The sequence below is a fragment of the Sarcophilus harrisii genome, chromosome 4 (assembly GCF_902635505.1).
Source record: "Sarcophilus harrisii chromosome 4, mSarHar1.11, whole genome shotgun sequence".
NCBI classification, from domain to species: domain Eukaryota; kingdom Metazoa; phylum Chordata; class Mammalia; order Dasyuromorphia; family Dasyuridae; genus Sarcophilus; species Sarcophilus harrisii.
In genome coordinates this window covers 240003283-240025005 of record NC_045429.1, presented here as the reverse complement: position 1 = coordinate 240025005, position 21723 = coordinate 240003283, and the positions used below count along the sequence as shown (strand labels likewise).

General features: G+C 32.9%; 1 protein-coding gene across 1 annotated transcript in view; it reads left to right on the top strand.

The window, feature by feature from the left end:
* Positions 1–15791, top strand: part of LOC100916733 (collagen alpha-1(XIX) chain) — a 69744-nt gene extending 53953 nt beyond the window's left edge. The window contains exons 6-16 of the mRNA XM_031968610.1: positions 3821–3856; positions 3967–4020; positions 4673–4726; positions 7044–7097; positions 7702–7791; positions 9243–9287; positions 9393–9470; positions 14036–14071; positions 14180–14224; positions 14345–14398; positions 15636–15791. Coding sequence (XP_031824470.1) covers positions 3821–3856; positions 3967–4020; positions 4673–4726; positions 7044–7097; positions 7702–7791; positions 9243–9287; positions 9393–9470; positions 14036–14071; positions 14180–14224; positions 14345–14398; positions 15636–15791 — 702 coding nt within the window. The remainder of the gene's footprint in view (positions 1–3820; positions 3857–3966; positions 4021–4672; positions 4727–7043; positions 7098–7701; positions 7792–9242; positions 9288–9392; positions 9471–14035; positions 14072–14179; positions 14225–14344; positions 14399–15635) is intronic.
* Positions 15792–21723: the final 5932 nt, after the last annotated feature.

Below are 21723 nucleotides of genomic sequence, written 5' to 3'. Positions count from 1 at the left end.
GGAATTGGGAAGACAGGAGAACTTTTAAATCATAATCTGCCTGAACATGATTAAAAATAAAGAACAGTAGAAAGATAATATTATTATAGGGATAATTCCTGGGTTTAGAGTTTTGTATGAATGGAGGAAAGCATTTGTATCTATGCTGAGTCCAAGATGGGGTTGATTCTAAGAAGCTAATTACAAAAACAATATAGCAGGATGTGGTGGATGGAAAGCAAAACAATTCTATTCATGAATATGGCTGTATTAGACTGAAAACTAGGAAAGATATTTGCATGAAATGTTTATGATTAAAAATCGAATATCAAGGCAACTAATTTGGTACAATGGATAGAGTACTGTGTTTGGAGGAATATAGGTATCATTCAGGAAGACCTGAATTCAAATTTGTCCTCAGACACTTGACATTAGTTGTGTGACCTTGAGCAAGTCACTTAATTCCAGTTGCCTTACAAAAAAATCTAATATCCAAAATCTTTAGGAAAGGGAAACAAACTTAAAAATGATAATCCACTGAATAAGTGGCCAAAAGACATGAACAGGTACTTTTTGAAAGAAGCCCTGATTATTAAAAAAAAAATTGAAAAACTATTCAAAATCAGGGAAATTAAATTAAAATAACTCAATGGCATTATTTTATATGTATCAAATTGACAGTGATGCTAAAAGATGAAAAAACTCCTTGTGGTTTTGTGGATCTGTGAGGAAAACAAGCACATGAATATTAATAGCAACAAAACTGGTAACTGTTCTCGAAAACTCCTTAGAATACTGTGATAAAAATTGCAAAGTTGTCCATTCCATTTGATTCCATCAATTTTGCTATAAGATTCATGCTATAAAGGAATCAACAGCAAGAAGACCTGTCTTTAGAATAATGCTCACAGTTAGATATACTAGATAGGGTCTTAGATATATACTAGATATACTATACTAGGGCCTTAGACACCATTGTCATTATTCCTCATTTCTAGATATTTCTTTTATGGTCTCAATAACCATGAAGTTCAAGAACTACAAATTGCCAGATTAATGTCATTATTGTTCCTGGAGGGATATGTCCCCATTCACCATTGCTGTACCTTTTGGACTAGAGTTCTCCTTCCTGGTTACCACTCCCCTTTATGTGTAGCTCTCTTGTTATAATATAACCTATTTGATGGGAGGGACTTTGTTTGCTTTTGTATTTGCCCAAATATTAACCCAATACTTAGCCCATGGTAAGTGCTCAATAAATTATTTTTTGTTCCTACACAAACCTAAAATCTATAAGCAAATGAGTAGGACTGAAAACATGACCAAAGAATAACTGAGTAAAATGTGGTACAAGAATGTAATGGAATAATTAATTATTTCAAATGATGCATAAGAAGAATTCAAAGAGATGGGTAGAAATATACATAGATGCAAAGGAATGAAGGTAGACTTAAAAGAATAGTAGGCAAACCAAGTACAATCATTTAAAAATTTTTAAATTTTACAAAGCAACAGATCTCAGATTATAGTATTCTTTATTAAAGTTAAAACGCATTTCCCTCCTTTCTTTTAGCAAAGTATAGAGAAAATTAGTAAGTTATTTATTTACTTTTTCAAAAGTATTTTAATTTATTGCATTTTGGTTTTATTATCAGCTTTGTTAAAGTTTATCCATTATAATATATTAAAAAGTAATTCAGGATAATACTCTGCTAATTCATAGCTCCACAACTTTCCCACACATTCTATCTTTCTATTTTTATTTGCAATGTTTTGTCCCCTGCATTAATCTCACAGCATTTTAATTTGTCAATTATTCATAACTTCTTAAATAGTATTAATGACTAATTACTTTTCCATTTTGTGCATACAAAAAAGATTTTTCAAAATTAATTCGTGTACTATTTTTTTAACCTAGCATAGCCACTCTGCATGACATTCCAGTTCATTTTTTTCTGGTTTAGAGTGTGTTTTGTTTTGTTTTTTTTTTCCTTGAGATTAAGGCTCTCTGTCTTGTCTAGACTAGAAGCACAGCATCTACTTATTTGCTAACATGGAAGTTTTGACTTCATTTCAGACCTTCATAAGTTCTCCTTTCCTTAGGGTATTATTCCTTTTACTGGGGGTTTCCATATTGATGGAGGACTTACTCCTAACATATTAGCTCAGCCTATCACAACTCAGAAAAAATAAGCTCTATGGATCAGGCATAGCCTCCTCTACAGGACTCCAGTAGAGCTCTCCATGGTGCTAATTCATTGTTGATGAATGTAAAGAGTTTTAATTTGTTCTAAAGGATTTAAAACCCATATTTAAAGAGTTAATGCCTGGGGAGGTGAGGGGGGAGGGAAGGGGGTGTCATGGTTCTGTGTGTGTGTGTGTGTGTGTGTGTGTGTGTCTACTCTTAATTGTAGCCTTAAGGGAGGTAGGGGAAAGAAAGGGGGGGAAAAAAAAGAAGTAAAAACTGCACAGCAGAATACCAAAACAAACAAACAAACAAACAAACAAAAAACTATAAGGAAGCAAAGATGGACAGCTCTGAAAAAATATGTAGTATTTATTATAAGGGCTTTCTTGAAATGGAAGTTTATTATTTCATATTTTGAATCCATTTATGTTTGCTGTGCATAGGGCAATTTTTTCTGTTTTGTATTTGTTTTTAATAAATAAATATAAAAAATTAATGCCATGTAGACACTATGTAACCTCTTTATAATTGATTAAACTGTCTGTGCACATTTATAGGAAGAAGCTTTTACAAAGAGAAAAAAAGGAGATTCATTAAGGAGATACCATCTCCCTTTCATATGTTTTCAGTCTCTTCTGTTTCTTTTTAGATTTCAGTTGTCATTCTTTAGGGTAGGACAAGGAAAGTAGACTTGATGACAAAATATAAAGATTATAGGAAAGGGAAGAGAACAAAATAATGACAGGGAAGATGATATTGGAGGAACATTTGTTTGTTTGTTTTTTTTTGGTATAGTGGAGTGGCTAAAGATGAAGGAATATTTGTGTACTAAAAAAATCTTCATGGAGAAGTCTTTGGAAACTTTGATTCCTGTGAACTCTGAATTTTCTTAATTTAATCTTTGAAAGTTATTGAAATTTCTTAAATGATGTCATTAGGAATTTTTATTGTTTATTAAGAGTACACATTTTCTTTTGCAATTAGTGATTAGGCATATAAAATCAATCCAACACCGGGCAGTTGACATGGCATTAAAAGCTATGGACTTAGAATCCAAAGGTTGAGATTTATGTTCCACTTTATCCAATTACTGGCTGTGTGACAATGAACAGGTTCCTTCATCTCTCTAGTCCTTAGTTCTTATCTATAAAATGAGGGATCTGGAAAATATGATCTTTAAGATCTCTTTCAGCTCTAAATCCTATGATCATATAGTACATTTACTTGAAAATAAAATATCTAGAACATGAAAAATTAAATGTTCTTCCTGGTTTTTTTTTTAGTCATTTGAATTCTTCATGAGAATAGTTGGCACTGAATTATAATAACACTGACCAAGTGGTGTCAAATGTAAAAAAGATTATATATTAGAAGAATAAATTTATAGGAAAAATAATCATTGTGAGAGAAGTGAGAGAAATGGCATTTGAATAAGAAGATGAATTTTTGTAGTCACTAATGAGAAAGAAAATTTAAAAATAATTATTTGCTTAATCTATCCAAGGATTTTATATTGTAATTAGTCTGTGAAACATTATTAACTTTACCATATCATCCAAAATTTTACATCTACTGTATATCAGTTACTATTTAGATAGATTGAACAATTACATTTATTGCTTTTGAAACTTAAGCTTATCATTATATTTATAGGGAGAAATTGGGATAAAAGGATCAACAGGAATGAAGGTAATCTCATTACTATCTTCATTTCTCATTTATAAACTTATAGTGATTCCTCGAGCTATTTTGAATATAAAGTAATCTTTTTTTTTGGTCTTTCTCAATAATATATTTAGGGTGAACCTGGTGATGCTGGTCCACCTGGACTCATAGGGAATTCAGGAATTAAGGTATATAAAGTTATAGTTGAAATAAAATGAAAAAAAAAAACCTATGTTCTCGTGTTCTATTTAAAGCAAAAGATGTAGGTTTGTCATGCATTTTTGAGATATACATGACTCTATGGCTTTACAATGCTCTACAAATTCATTAGTAAATGAATTTACTAAATTCATTTGTTATATTTACTATATTTGTGCTATATGGTCTACAATATAATTTTGATGATTGGGGGGAGGTTCCAAAATTATATTTGACATTGAATACTTAATTCTTGCCAATACTTGGCACCTATACCAATTACCTAGCTTCCAAATTCTTGAATTCCAAGTATTTTTGCAGGAATGCCCCAGCTGCTAGCAGCTATTGAGTGAGTGTAGCAAAGAATATATATCCTATTAGTGGATAAGCATATAACTCAGGCATCACCTGCTGTTAATAATAGATTTCTTTAAATGGAAACATCTGTAAAGAATCCCTCTAAGTCTAATGTATACAAAATTACTATCAAAGGCTAGTAATATCTGGAACAATCGCACATTCCTATAGACAAAACATTCTGGGTAGTCATAAAAGATGTCACTGAAGTCATGTGTATTTTGAAAATTTTATTTAGATATAGTATTTTTTTAGAGATAAAATATATGTCAATTTCTTATACAGGGTCAGCAAGGACAAGCAGGCCCTATGGGACCCAGAGGACCACCAGGAAATATTGTAAGCATAGAAGAAATCTATGTTTCTGATTTAGCAAAATGAGATATAAAGCTTTGAGAACAAGCTTGCTTTATAATCCCATTAAAAACAAAAAAAATAGTTTCTGAGAATTTTAAGATCTCTTCATGTGACTACTTTATTTTTTGTCACTGAAGCATATGATTTTCAGAGCAAGATTTGTCATCACCTCTACTAAAAGCTTTTGCACCTGCTCACTTGAAGTCAGTAACCAACTGCAATACAAGATTCTTTTAAGTATAATTAGCCTGCTTAAAAATTCCTTAAAACTATTATTAATTAAATGTTGGTTTTAGACTTCTAGGATAAGAAGAAAATGTGAAGCAATCATGTAAGATTAAGTATGTTGAAAGAAAAGTAGTCTTAGTGCAATTACTGCTAACTATATCTGAGTCTTAAGACATCAAAATACTTCTTGCATTGATATTTTCATTCAGAACAATAGCAATATCATTAACGCCAGAATAACAGAATTTAGAATCGAAAAGGATCTCAGTCCAACTCACACTAGAAAGGAATCACAGCTTTAACATACCTGACAAATAGCATTTCAGTCTGTCTTGAAGATTTCCAAAGAACAGAAATCTACCATTTGAGTTCCAGAATCAAGTACATGAATGGAGTATTTAGATTATTTTGCATATTTTGAATATGCAAGTGTTTTGGTGTTTTAGATGAATTTAAATTCTATAGATATGAACTTCTTAAAATGAGCTACATCCTAGAGCTTTCTATATGTGTTATGGAATTATTTGTCTGTTCTTGTTCTATAAACATTTATTATTTAGTGAATGTCTTACTCATTTTCTTCAAATAACTCGACAATTGTATCCAATGAGAATTTGCCAAATACTATCATGGAAGAAGGGTAAGGAAATAAATTAGGAACATCAAGGGAGGATATTAGGGAAAATGAAATTAGGAAAAAGTGAAGAAAATATCTGTTAGAGAGAACAAAGACAATTCCAGTATTAAAAGCACTTCATCTACTTCATTATCTCCCAAACTGTTCTTTCTGGCAGTACTGCTGAAAAAACTGCTTTAAATGAACTTTGTTTGGGTAATGGTTGGATTTCCCCAAGTGAAGCAGAGACTCAAGAACAAATTGTCCATAATTTATCAAGATGATCTAGGTAAATGTTACCTTGGTCTTGCAATGTGGGAAGAAAAGTATTTTATTAATTTTATCACCTGATAACACAAAAACACTAACTTGATAATAATATAAGTAAAATAGTAAAATGAAAGAGATAGGAGAGGAAAGCAGAAGTGACCAGAAGAGAGATAGAAAAAAGAAGGGAAAAGATGTAAGGAAGGAAGGGAAATAAATAAAAAAAGAGAATTGAGAAATAAAGAAAAAGAGAGTTAAAGAAAGATAATGACAAGAATATATAAACTAAGCAAGAGAAGAAATAGAAAAGTAGAAAAAAGATTTTAAAAAGGGAGAATAAGAAAAAGGGAAGGAGGGAGGGAGAAGAGAAAAAAGGAAGGAAGCAAGAAAAAAAATTTAAAGGAAGAAGACTAGTGGATTCCTAGAGTCAGTAGCTAGAACCACATATTTGCTGAGACAAAAGAATAAGAAATAGCTAGTATTTCAATCAATTATTGAATCAATTTTTATTATGTATTTATTATGTGTCAAGTATTGTGCACTACTGATAAAAAAAAAAGAGGCAAAAGATAGTCCCTGCCCTCAGAGAGCTTACAATTTAACAGAGAAAGATAATCCACAGATAAATATATTCAAAACTAACTATAAACAAGATAAACAGGAAGTAATTACTGGAGGGTAGGCATTAGAATTAAGAGGGGTTGGGGGAATTTTTCAAAAAATTAAAAAACAAAAAAGGAAAAGATATAGAATATAAAATGTCAGTAGGTAGAAAAGATTCTTGTCCTTTTTCCTTCCTAAGGATTGTTATATGTTATATTCAATTCCTCTGGAACCACAATTTCTCTTTGTGTCTCTGTCCATGATGTGACTATGTTCCAAAGTATTTGTTCTAGTTTTATCTTTAGCAGAGATGTTCCCAGGTGGAGACTGAGTTCAGTTTCCCTTTAACAGGTTACTTACTTATTGACTGTTTGCATTAGACCTCACCTAAACCAATGGTCTCAAGTACTCCTGCTGAAATTCTCTTATCTGGCCCAGCACTCCCCAAATGGCCTAATTTCTCTATACTTCTTTTACTTTCTTTACTTTCTATAACATTCTTATGATTAAATATTTCAAGTATAACTAATAATGCAACAAAATCATTTTTCAATCATTTATTTCCTTTACTTTGGAATTGCCAAGGGGTTGCCAGGAGAACATGGTATTCCAGGAAAACAAGGCATTAAAGGAGAAAAGGTAAGGTTTTGAGTTGATTGTTTTAACATATCATGTATTTTGATATATTTGAAAGGTGCAGAAAGTCTTATTTTGGGAAACAGCAAGGTTTGATAGGACTAGCTTTCTTTAATATGTATAACAAAAAATCTGTAGACAAAGTCAACTGAGGATCTGTGAAATCTGATCATCCATTTTTGGTTCTGTTATTACATTAATGTCAGTACATTAATAAGAAGTAATTTAATCTGGAGGTGGGAGGGGAGGTCCCTTTTTACTGATCTTTATATGGGTATATTAATGCTGTATAAAGATATTAATCTTGATTTCTTACTCAGGGAATTCTTTTAAATTATTTCATCTAATATATTATAGAAATGCACCCAATTAAACACATATTTGAAAATGGTGTTTACATAACAGTGTCACTATGCCCATGGTGAAATACTAGTAATAAAAAAATTTATATAAAGTTTTAAGGTTTCCAAAGCAAACCGAGAGATGAAGACAGGCAGCAGAAAGACAGAGGCAGACACTGGTCTGGTGGTTAATGTAATTTATTAGTATTTTTCCTTTAAAAATTACCTAAATAATTAAATTATCATTGCTTTTTTATCATTTGCAGGGAGATCCCGGTGGAATTATAGGACCTCCTGGACATCCGGGTACAAAAGGTGAGGCAGGTCCTCCAGGGATAAGCCTGCCTGGTGAACCAGTAAGTATGATTCTTAACAGTCATATTTCCCTTCATGATAATCAATATATAATCATATATGTATCTAGTTTCGAGTAACATATGGGCAAATCAATGTGTATAACTTTATTTCATCCTTTAGATAATAGTTAAGCCTTTTAAGGTGCTAATTTTATGCCTGGTCTTTCCAGAACCCATGCAGAATCTTGAAACTTTCACCAAGAAGTCCAGCAGAGAATAGGTGTGGAAAGTCATTTCAGAAAAAAAAAAAAAAAAAAAAAACATTAAACTTTCAGAGAAATAGAGCATAAGTTTAGTTCACAAATCAGTTCCAATTGTTCAGTAATGAAGAGAACCAGCTACACCGAAAGAACTCTGGGAAATGAGTATGAACCACAACATAGCATTTCTACTCCCTTTGTTTTTGTCTACTTGCATTTTTATTTTCCTTCTCAGGTTATTTCTACCTTATTTCTAAATCAGATTTTTCTTGTGCAGCAAGATAACTTTATAAATATAAAAGATAAATACATATATTGTACTTAACATATACTTTAACATGTTTAACATGTATTGGTCTACCTGCCATCTAGGGGAGAAGGTGGGGGGAAGGAGGGGAAAAGTTGGAACAGAAAGTTTTGCAAGGTTCAATCCTGAAAAATTACCCATGCATATGTCTTATAAATAAAAAGCTATAATAAAAAAAATAAGTTTAGTTCGGCCTTATAGATTTATATGTTAATGTAAATATTTATAAGTGTATATGATTACAAATATCTATATATTTATATTATTTATGAGTATATGTATATATATAAATATATTATGCTTAATTGTAGTCTTCTTGAGGGAAGTAAGGGGAAGAATGAGGAGAAAAAGAATAAAGTAAAAATACAAAGCAAAAAATTTAAAAACTATAAGGAAGCAAAGAAAAGATGGACATCTCTGAATATAAGGTGCAAGATTTATTATACAGACTTTCTTGAAACAAAATTTGTTTCATATTTTTAATCCTCTCTTATGTTTTATTGTATACATGGCAATTTTTTTTTTCTTTTTCTATTTTGTATTTGACATTTAAATATTTTTTAAAAGGAAAAAGGTCCAGCGTAGGCTAAGATCTAGCATATAGAAAATTCTGTATAGTTATTAACTTTAAGCAATTATACATAGCATTATTATCTCATAATCCTTTTTGTAACTTATCTTTAGTATTAATAACATAAATTATTAGTAAGAAATATACTTAGATATGTTCTCATTTTTTTAAAAGATACTTTCCATTTTTTTAAAGTCATTCCAATCTTTAGACTTCCTAAATCTTAATTGTCTATTTCTTATCTTCCTTAAAGACATAAGCACACCTACTAGGGATAATAAAAAAGAGGAGTTTATTTTAGACATTGACTATTCAAAACCTTTGCATTTTCAAGAGGACAAAAATAATGTTCACCTACTTGTTTATTCTTTAGGGCTTAGATGGAATTCCTGGGACACCTGGTCCACGAGGGCCAAAGGTATGAAAATTATAAGGCTTCTACCTTAAAAGAAACTGACAAAATATGGCAGCAGAAGTATGTTCTCCTTGAGATATGCATAAGTGGAAATCTCTCCTTACATAGGGTGAAAGAGGACTGCCAGGTGTTCATGGACTCCCTGGTGACATCGGACCTCCAGGAATGGGAATTCCTGGCCAACCAGTAAGTAAAATGAGCAGGTACTTTTGTAAACATTTATAACAATAATATATTCTTGATATTATTCTTGTTTTTTCAACTATCTACATGATATTTCAAGATAACCTAGAAACTAGTAACCTACTGATCCCTGAACTAAGCCTGTCTATATCACCTGTGGATATCATTAAAGTCTAACTGTTTATTAATTCTTGAATCCATTCACATTATATTCTGGCAGAAAAGGTAATAGTATCTGAGAGATTATACCATTTCTACTGAAAAATTTCTTGAATCAGGGATCTTCCTGATTACTGTCATAATATAGTTTCATAGAAAGGATGTGTTCCAAGAAAAAATAAAAGATGATTGCAAACTTATGGAGAGAAAGGAAGGCAACATTCACAGAAATTTGAAGCAATGTGGGAGAAAAGTTGGAGAAAGGAACAAAATTGAATGCATCTATGAAATTAGCCTAAACAAATTAAAAACAGTGCAAAAGTTATAGGGAAAAATTAATTTAATAAGTGTAGCAAATTCCTAAACTTGGAAAGGAAAAGAGCTCTGGAACTCTGCACACACAATTGGATTTGATTCGATCAACAAATTTTTATTAAGTCTTTACAATGTGGTAGGCACCATCCTAGGCTCAAAGAATTCAAAGCCAAAACTTAAATAATTCCTGCCTTCAAGAAATTTACATTCCAACAGGAGAGATAACATGTACATGTGGAAGTCTATATAGAGTAAATACAAAGTAATTAGGAAGGCAGGACTAGTACTGAAGGAAATTGGGAAAAGCTTCTCCTACAAGGGAGGGGAATTTTAGCTCAGCTTTAGAAAGAAATGGATTCCAGTAGATGGAGGTGAGGAGGGAGTGCATCGTAGGCATGGGACATGGCAAAGTTAGGGAAATAGAGACTGAATATCATGTGTGAGGAATAAGGAGAAGGCCAGTTTGCCTGGATTGTAGAGTGTGTGAAGGGGAATGATGGAAAATAATCAAAAAAATGTAGGTTAAAGCCAGATAAGGAAGTACAGGGAACATATATTTGATTTAAGAGGGAATTATGCATCAGTAGAGTTTATTGCACACAGGAGTGACAAGATATATTTGTTCAGAGAAAGTGGTCTTTTAAGACCAAGGGCTAAAGGTTCTGATAATGGCTCTATGTTTACTCTCTATGGGATTTGAGACAGTTACTTTATCCCCTTTCTTTCATGTAAAATAAGGGACAAAGAAACTTGCTATCTGATTGTATCCTACTCTTTGTGATCCTTTTAAAGATTTTCTTAGCAAAGATACAGAAGTGGTTTGTCACGTCCTTCTCCAGCTCTTTTTAGAGATAAGGAAACTGAGGTAAACAGGATTAAGTGACTTGTTCAGGATCACACAGCTACTAAGTGTCTAAGACTAGATTTGAACTCAGGAACATGTTGAATTCCTGACTCCAGATCTACAAACTATGGCAACATATGGCAGCCAAAAAACATCAAAAAAAAAAAAAAAAAACTTCCCTTTTAAGATTTATAATGGCAACTATTGAAAGATTACAAAGTACTTTGACAACACACTGGGGCAGAGAAGACTCTATTTTCCCTGATGTCATCTTTTCAAAGCTGAAAAGAAGGAAATCCTAGTTAATTCTCCTATTCTGGAATTGTGTCAGCTGTTATAAACCCTTAGCAAACTGACCAGCACATAGCACTTCCCACAACACCCCCTTTCCATTACACCACCGAAAAAAACCACACAGACTGGCAATATCCCTAACCTTAGGATCCCTACTCTTTTGGAACACAAGAAAGCACATTTTCCTTATTCCAACTCTGACTAGGCTGACTCAGAGGAAAACAGAAACTCATGTAGCAAATTAATAGCTCTATGAGCTGATCAAAGAAATCTGTGATGCTGATTCTTAAAAGACACAAGTTACATACTTCTATTGGGAGCAGCAGTTGATGAGAACTAGTTATAGCATTGTGAGTTGTATAGTTGCTCTTCCTCTGCTATATTCAATCACCCTTCTCTCTCTCAGTTTCTCTCCAAAGCTCTACTGCCTGTGATTATATGGTAAATATAGTACATTTTTGATAAGTACATTTGGATTTATTTGCTTTTTGACTGCCAACTGCATCCTGGATATCTATGGCTTTTCCCTATTGTCAGTCATAATAAATTCACACCAATGAAAAATTTAAAATAAATTACAAAGTTAATATCTTAATTGGAAGCAAAATACATGAATAAAATTATGAAGCACTACAAGAAATAGCTTCCATATAAGGGTTTTAGCAATTAAGAAAGAATAGAAAGAACATTTTAAAATTAGTCTTATAATTTGAAAATAAAAAGGGAAGAATTAACTATTCTTTTAACCATACCTTTTTGGGAAATAGGCCTTTATCAAATTTATCCAGAAATGTAAAGGTAGGAGGTGTGGTGAGAAGGAATGAAAATGAAGTAATGTCAGATAATTAATTTTTCTGAGAATACGAGATAGCTGGAAATAGAAGACTGAACATAGGGAAAAGTAGTTTTAGGGATTCCAGTTTGGGAATTTTTAGTCAAAGATAAAATACAAAGGAAAAAGAGAAGAAAGTAATAAAAAATCAAATTGATAGAAAAGAAGCAGCTGGAATGAATGGTGGAGAGTTGGTCTTAAAGTGAGGAAATACTGGGTTTGAGTCTTTAATTTTATACAGGATACTTATGTGAGTCTTAATTTGTCAATGCTATAAATTACAATCACTATAAATTACAGAGAAGCTGTCAGTCTACATAAGAAATACATGCTATTATTCTTGCCAAACACAAATTTTTTGAGGGTGTGGACAGTTTTTGTTTCTGTATCCTCAATGCAAAATGAAGAGAAGGGGATAGGTAGGAAAAAGTAAGAAGAGAAGGTAAGGGAATGGAAGGGAAGGCAAGACAAGGCAAAGCAAGAAAAGACAAGACAAGTGTCTGGGAGAGAAGAAAGGGAAGGAAGAGAAAGGAAGGAAAAGGAAAGAAAGGGGGAAAAAGAAAGGGAAGAGAAATGAAGGAAAGGGAAAGGAAGGGAAGAGGATAGCTGGGAAAGGATAAGGAAGGAAAGGAAAGGAAAGACAAGTGTCTTGGAGAGGGGGAAGGGAGGGGAAGGGAAGGGAAAGGAAGTGTAAAGTAAGGAATAGAAGAGAAAGGAAGGGAAGGGAATGGAGGAAAAGGGAAAAGAAGGGAAGAGAAGGGAGGAAAAGAGAAAGGAAGGAAAGAGAAGGGAGGAAAAAGAGAAAAGAAAAGAAGGGAAAGAAAAGAAAGGGAAGAAAAAGAAAAGGAAGAGAAGGGACGGGAAGGAAAGGAAAGGGAAAGGAAGAAAAAGAAGAGAAGGGAAAGGAAGGGAAGAAAAAGAAAGGGAAGAGAAGAAAAAGAAGGGAAGGGATAAAAAAAGAAAGGGAAGGAATGAAAAGAGAAATTAAGGGGAAAAAGAGAGGGTTGGTAAGGGAAGAGATAAGGATGAGAAAGATGGGGAAGGAAAAAGATTGTAAGAGGAAAAAAGCTAAGGATTAGGAACAGAAGAGATGATAAAGAAAAAGGAAAGAAGGGATGAAAAGGGAAGAAAAGAACAGAAAGCTGCTATCCTGGTGTTTCATCTACATAGAGTCTGAGAATTATCTGTAGAATAAAGGAAGAATCTAAATAATTAAAATCTTTAAACAACTCTAAACCTTTTTTTTAATTACTAAATGCTAAACTTTTGAAATTAGAAAAAAATGACTGGTTTGAATTTTACTCTTACTCTGGTGATTATATACCAGTTTTTAAGGTACCACTAAGCAATTCCTTACAAGCAGCAAGAATAGCAAGCTCTGGGCCCATATCTGGAGCTGGAAGGGACCTCAGAGTCCGGTCTGCTCCCTTCATTTTATCTATGTAGAAAATGAGACCCAAGAAGGTTAAATAATTTGTCCACAGTCATACTAGTACTAAGTTGTCAGAAGTAGGATTTGAACTCTATTATTTTGACCCAAAAGCCAATAATCTTTCCACTCTACCATGTTGCATGCAACTTAATAAAGCTTTACAGCAGAAATTAAAGGTGGGTATATTATTTGGTGGGAAGCTAAGTGGCAGAGTAGATAGAGCTCTGGGCCTGAAGTCAGGAAAACCTAAGTACAAATATGGTCTCAGACATTTACTAGCTGTGTGATCCTGGGCAAGTCACTTAACCATGTTTACATCAGTTTCCTTATTTGTAAAATGAATTGAAGAAGGAAATGGCAAGTGTCTTTGCCAAGAAAACTCCAATAGGATCATGAAGAGTCAGGCATAATTGAAATAACTGAACAACAACTATATTCATATTGAAAATGGGAAATATTATTAATTGTGAATTTTTTTAAATACCTGAATGTTAAAAACATTAATAACTCAATTGTAATATGTGTGTAATTTAGGAGTTGGATTATTTTAACCAAATGAAGATTTGTTGAATCTTCCAGAGAGTTGTTGAATTCAACTAAATAATTTACAATCCTTACTCTTAGTAAATGCTAATCCTAACCTACCTATACCTAAAGAGAGAATTCTAATTAATCATGTTTTCATTCTGTAGGGATCCAGAGGGCCCTCTGGAGAGCCAGGTATTCAGGTAGAATACTTACTAAGTCATTTGGTTAAGTAAATACAGCATGCTTAATAGACAGTAATTGTCAGAAGACTTCCATCATAAGTAATCATGATTTTTCTGTATTCTCAGGGTCCTAGAGGCCTTCCTGGGTTACCAGGAGCTCCAGGGAGTGATGTAAGTAATAGGTTTACATTCTAATATTTTGCATTGAGCTGATCTTTACATTTAAAAAATAATATTCTCTCTCTCTCTTTCTCTCTCTCTCTCTCTTTCTCTTTTCTTCTCTCTCTTTAGGGAGCTCCAGGGAGAGATGGGAAGCCAGGGATGCCAGGTCCCCCAGGTGACCCAGTATGTATGCAAGCTGAGTCTAGTTTATGTATTTGAAATACCTAGATTTTCACACAAAAACCAAGTAGTTCTATCAGAGCAAATAGATTTTTATTATCACAGCTAATTAGAATGTTTCCTCATTGTCTGGTGATTTTGTTTGCTCCCATTATTTTAGAGAGAAAAATCAGATTGAGTCAGCATTGTTTTGTGATAAACATTCATTTTCTAGAGTTTGTGATTCAGCTAGAGAAGTTTGGCCCCAGCTGAGTTTGGGCATTTAATATCTCAATCCAATAGCAATTATAGTCAAAATATATGTAGAGGTTTGACCCTTCCTAGTGCTAGATATTTAATAAATCTCATTATTTTCTAGGTAAATAGCCTGGATTATTGTTAGCTATTATTAGCATTCAGGAATGCTAATATTTTAAGAGATGGAAATGATGATTGTGATAATTAGAAACAATAAGTTTCTCAAAATTAGTTTAGATCAATAAAAGTTTTCTGATATTTTGTTATGAATATATTCTTATTTTCACGGACAATAAAATCTTCTTAAATAGCATCAGCATTTCTATATATGAGGTCATATGGAACATGGCAATCAATCAATAATTTTAAATGACGAAGCTTCCATCTGACCTCACAGTATTTAACCATACATATTTCTCACCTTTTCATACCTTGAACTCCTTCTGACTAAATGAGTTGAGTGTGGATATATATCTAGTCTTTATTTTTAGATTTTTTAATGAGTGAATCATTTTGTAAACTAGTAAATATCTATTTTAGCTTATAGAATAACCACAATAAAGGGCATTTTAAGGTGTAAACAAAATAAAATAAGCATTTGCTAAGGTTCTAAAGGTCCCTCTTTAGCCTCATTTTGACTTCACTGGGAAATAAAAGTACAGAGAATTAATGTAAAAATTATCTCATTTTCTAAAGCCTGTGCAACTACTTTTCAATGGAGTAATTTTTTCTCTTTCTAAATAAATTTTCTTTGTAATCCAGCCTATAATCAGTGGCAGTATTTGGGGGCATTACCCCAGATAGAATATTCTCAGAAAAGGGTAATACTTTCTCAATAGAATTCTTGGATCTCTCGTTTGAAACTCATAAATTGAAAGAGATGTGATCTTAAAATGACATTTATTCTTATGACAAGGATAGAACAGACTATTAAAATTTGGAACGGATTTTAGTGTTTGTTTATTTTTAAGTGTATTTATTTGTCCTTTTGTTCTTATTACAGATTGCACTTCCTCTTTTGGGAGATATTGGTGCTATGTTGAAGGTAATCTGTTATGTAATATATTTTTTGTTCATTTCTAAGGAAATAATCAGAACATTCTTACAAGATGGGGCTTGTTTATTTAGTTTCATCAACAAAATTAAATTTAAAAGGTAGGATGTGTATTATACATATATATATATATATATATATTCTAAAAAATGTATCTTACACCTTATAATCCCTCTACCTTGATTTCTCATGGGAAAGTTATCATACACCCAGTATTAAAATAAGCTATGGAAAAGAATAACATTAGTAACCTGAACAGATTGTTTTCTTGGTCTAAAGGAATTTTTTTTTCTAATAGAAATCTCTTTGCAGTATTTTCTTAATAGGAAGTTACCTGCATTGCTCCCTTAATGGGAGCCATTAACCCATTTGCTATACCTGTTCTGAGTAAGTATAATCTAATAGGGAATAAACCCAAATACAGATAACTAGAATAAATATGTGAATTTCAGATTTAGAAAACACAGTGGTGTGCAAGGTCAGAGAAGGAAGGTTAACCACTGCTTCTTTTCACAAAACTTAAGGAACCAACATATTATATCAAGGGACTATGCAAAAAGGAGAGAGAATATGACCAACCATGACAACTAGCTTATTATTAAGTTAAATGGGAATAATTTTCCCCACCTGCAAATTCAAAATTATATACAAAGTTTTAATTTTTATTCTGACATTTTCCCTGTACTTCTTAAGACTTTAAGTGTGTTAGAGCAACTGGATGTAAAAATAATCTATGTCTATATATGTTGTGAGCAGAAATCAAGGAGACTAGTGCCACAGGTGCAATGCAGTCTCATTTTTTTCCTAGTCCCTGACCTTGTGGGGGTTATGTTCCACAGTTTTGTTTGTAGAAATAGCAGCTCTCTCTCTATAAGACCTAAATCACAGCATCAGGTTTATGATCCAGTAATGAGAGGACTGTTTTCTTTCTAGGATTGTACATGCATTTTTATTGGAGGAATAAACATCAGAGGGCAGTTAGGTAGCCCCATGAAGGGCATGCCAGGCCTGGAGTCAGGAAGATTCATCCTGAATTCAAATCCAGCCTCAGACACTTACTAGCTTGGGCAAGTTACCTTGGGCAAGTAACTTAATCCTCAGTTCCTCACCTATAGAATGAGCTAGAGAAGGAAATTATAAACTCTCTTTGCTGTCTAAATGGGAATCATGAAGACAACAATAAACTTCAGTAGCTTTTAAACCTCATTAATCAAAAGCTGTTATTAGAATATCAAAAGAGTTTTAAAATTATCACTGAATACATTTATTTTTGTTTACACCTTAAAATGCTCTTTAGTGTGGTTTTTCTATAAGCTAAAATAGATATTTACTCGTTTATAAAGTAATTCACTCATTAGAAAATTTAAAAATAAAGACCAAATGTATATCCACACTTAACTCATTAAGTCAGAAAGGGTTCAAGATATGGGAGGGTGAAAGATTTGTATGTATAAAAACTGTGGGGTCCAATGGAAACTTCATCCTTCAAAATTAGTGATTGATTGCCATGTTCCATATGATCTTACATAATGAAATGCTAATGCTGATGCTATTTAAGAAGATTTTATTGTACATGAAAATAAGAATATATTCATAACAAAACATCAGAAAATTTTTATTGATCTAAACTAATTTTGAGAAACTTATTGTTTCTAATTATCACAATTATCATTTTCATCTCTTAAAGTACTAGCATTCATGAATGCTTGCTAGTAATAGCTAACAATAATCCAGGCTACTTACCTGTTAAGTTTTCCTTTAAAAAATAATGAGATTTATTAAGTATCCAGCACTAGGAAGGGTCAAACTAATACGTATATTTTGACTATAATTGCTATTGGATTGAGACATTAAATGCCCAAACTCAGCTGGGGCCAAACTTCTCTACTGAATCACAAATTCTAGAAAATGAATGTTTATCACAAAACAATGCTGTCTCTGTTTGGTTTTTTTAACCCTTTGTTTCATTTAGCTTACTGTCTTCATTAGCATGGCCAGCTTTGAGCAGGACAGACTGATTTTAGTACACTAATGTAGCTGTACAGGTAAAGCCTTTCAAAGTATCAAGGATCTGTTGGCCATTCCTTTGACCTGTTTTGTTCCATCCAACCTCACAATTTTTAAGAATTTTTAAAAATACAATTTTTAAGATTTGCTATTTTTGGCTTCAATAGAACTCTGGATTTAAATGACAATAGCAAAGATAATAAGTAGCCCAATTGGCATGGATATTACTGCCAGCACCTGCACAGAGTCAGTGCTTCAAAACAGTGAGATAAAGAATGTCACAATCCATCCATATCTTTCGTATTTCTCCACAGAACCAACAAAGATCTCCCCAAGCTGGGAAAGTGCTCCTTCCAGGTCTTTTTTATTCTTTGTTGATATTAAGCAACACTACATCTCTCTGTTATACCTTATTCTGGCTACATAACTGGCCCACCTACTTTTCCAATCTATATGATATCTTTTAGACCAGATGGTCTGTGAAGATCATTGCTAATAATAGTCTGAAAGGTAGTGAATAGGGTCCTGTATTTGGAGTTGTGAAGCCTTGGGTTCAAATACTGCCTCAGTTATTTATTAACATTGTGACTCTGGGCACCAGTCTCAATTTCCTCATATATAAAATTGGGATAATAATACCTGTAGTTCTTACCTCCAAAGATAGGATGAAGATATATTTAAATCAGGTCAAGACTTAAAGTGCTATATACTGAAGAACTAAGAACTGAACTACTTTCTGACCCTCACTATCCTCTCACACTTCCCTATTCTTTCTCCTAATAGTTCTTGTTCCTGGGATTCCCTCCTCCCATTTTGTTTGATGAATTCTTACTCAATTCTTTGAGATCTAACTCAAATGTCATTTCTTCCATGAAACCTTTTTAAATCTTCATTAAAAGTGACAACCTTATATCATCCCACCTCACCTATCTTTAGAACTCTCTGAACACTTTATTTTGGAACTCTCCTGTTCACATGTTTCTGATATATTTTCCTCCCACCAGACTCAGAGTATATAATTGTTCAGGGGGGGACTAGTACCTCTGGTAGGAGAGAATCTTTTGGTGTCCTCCTATCATCCCACTGTCATCTGTGATTCCAAGAAGTGTAGCATATGCAGTGGATGCATTCTGGTAAAAATTAGAATTGGCAGGAGGGCTAGCCAATTGATAAGTTGGGGGACATCTGTCCCAAGCACACCCTTAGTGGTTAGAATAATTCGTTCCAGTAGCCGTGAAGGCAACTGAAACAGCACTTAGAGTTTGGTCAGACACGGAAGATGCCAAATTTATCTACCATACCCAGCACCACCACTGGACATCTTAACTTTTAAACCCTTGGACTTTAATGACTTTGGAAGAGAGAATGAGGCTGAGCACTTTGCACAACTCAGTCTCACTTTAAATTCAATTCACATACAAATCAAGACATCATCCATCATCCACTAACATCATGATGCCTTTGGTCGTCTTTGAAAATGAAAGATGAACAACAATTGAACTCTTAGCTCATGGAGAAGAAAACCATATGTAATTTAAGTCTTATATTTCCTCCAGGTCTTAATACAATATAAATAGTCTGCACACATTGTCCTGGTTAGATTCCATTTGGAATAGGAACTTCCTGAAATTTGATTTCCAGGAGGAATTCCCAAATGAAGTAACTCCCTTACCAATGCAGATAGGCTTGCATCTTTATTATAATATATAGAATACTGAGAGGAAGAGTAGTTCTCCAAGAGTCACATAACCATTATGTGTCAGAGGTTGGTCTAGGTATTCTTGACCATAAGACCAGATTTTTAACTATTCTAGTATTTCTAACCTTATAAAGATCTAGCAAACAACTCTTCAAATAGCTATATCTACAGATATATAGATATATATATTTGGGGAGTTGGTATATATATTATATAAATATATATGTCTTATATATGTATATACAAAGGATACTCAAGTTTAATTTCTATTAATAAGATTTTGTCCATCGCTTTCTTAAGTCTAAACAATAACAAAACAATAAATCAAGCCCTGATTTGTAATGCTTGGCAGTTTCTAAAATATAAATTCTCACACTGAACATTTAATAGTTGGCTCTCACAAGATACTACAAACTGGCTTCAGTACATCCTGATGTTGTTTCTCTATGTATGGATTATATTTTCTCAGGGGTAAAACAGGAAACTATTTCGCTTCCACCACTCCATACACACATACCCCAACTCATTCCTATTAACCATTCTCCTATTTCTTATTTTATCACATCCAATGTTGTTATTTAACCAACAAGCCAAATATGGTAACAATCAATTCTATTAACAAAAACCATATAGATCTCAAATCATCCTTTGTGCAATAAACGAAATATGAACCCTGAATGTTGGAATTTCAAGTTGAACAATATGTAGAGAAGCAACAGAAAAATACCCTTCCTCTTGTGGATACAGTCCCACGAACTCTAGTTACAAAGAAGTAAGAGAATCGTTAGCTGCTCCTATTCTTCATTTTACTTACTATTTATCATGTAGTATTGCATATTTGTGATTGTATGTACCTTCATATACTGCATCCCCCTATCTCACCCTCAGATCATCCTGAAGGAACTATGAATCCTGTAGTAACAGAGACTAGGATTTAATTACCATTGAGTTTCATATAGAACCCAAAACAGTGCATTGCATGCACTGTACATTTAAATATTGGATATTTCGAAGATGTGATGTCATCCATGTGAATATTCTTTACCAATCTTATACCCATCTTTTTTTAACTTGACTAGCTTTGTTCTTAAAGGGCAGATATAGACTCCTTTGATGTGTACTCATTAATACATGATATTTCATGACAGTTTTCTAGTAGTTCTAAGATACTATTGTTTCATATTAAGCTATTAGTCAACTAAAGCCCCTAAGGGTTTTCCAGAGAGGAAAAAAAGGAAGGAGAAGGGGATAAAAGGAGAGAGACAGAGACAGAGAAACAAAGAGACAGAGAAGAGACATATACATACACACACATAAATATTATTAGAAATCTAAGCCACAGAAATAGTGCTAAATGCAGTAAATACAAAGACAAAAGTAAACTAGCCCTTCCCCTCAAGGAGATCATTTTCTAATAATGTACCTATTTAGGTATATACAAATCAGAAACAGAGTAACCATGAAGGGGAAGACATTAGAATCTCAGAAGATCAAGAAATGCTTTTCTCAGTGGGTAGCACTTGAATTGAGTTTTTAAGGAGAACAGGGATCCCATTATGTGGAAGTAAAGAAGTAAAGCATATCCAGGCATGAGTGAGAGCCAGTACAAAGACATGGGGCATTGGAGTATTGTATACAAGGAACAAAAAGTACAAGGAACAGAGCTACAGTTGTAGAGTACATGAGAGTAAATATAACAGGATGGAAAGTCAGGAAGGTCCAAATTATGAAGAGTTTTAGCTATATGATAAATTTTATGTTTGATTTATATTTTAAGTCCAAGCATTAAAATATAAAAGAGAAATGTGAAAACTACAATTGGTGGCAAATTAGTATCTTGTAAAGGAATCAATAAAGCAAAAGAAAGAGAATTTCCTTTAAAATGTTTTTAACAGTTTTTGGATTTGATGTAAACTAACATTTATTTCTCTAATGAATTTCTCCCCATTAAATAAATTTATTTTCAAATCACATTCTTTTTCCCCAATATACCTTTGAGTAAAGGAGAAAATCTTTTATCATAGGTTTTTTTTTCATATATTCCAGTGTTTGTGACAGCCTCAACTTTTAATCTGGATTCCTATATTGAAATTGAAGCCAGATTTTAGGGATTTGACCAAAATGTGTTTCCTATACATGACTAAAGTCAGTAGATCTTTATCCATTCCTAACAGAATGTTTGTAGCAGCTGTCATGCTAGTATCCCAGGGTTAAAAATTGCCAAAGGAGAGGAAGGAGGAGCTGGGGAGCCTGGAAGAAATTATTATGCAGCAGGAAAGGTAAGCGTAGAAATGATCTCATGGTACATTCTATTCCTCTTACCATAATCTA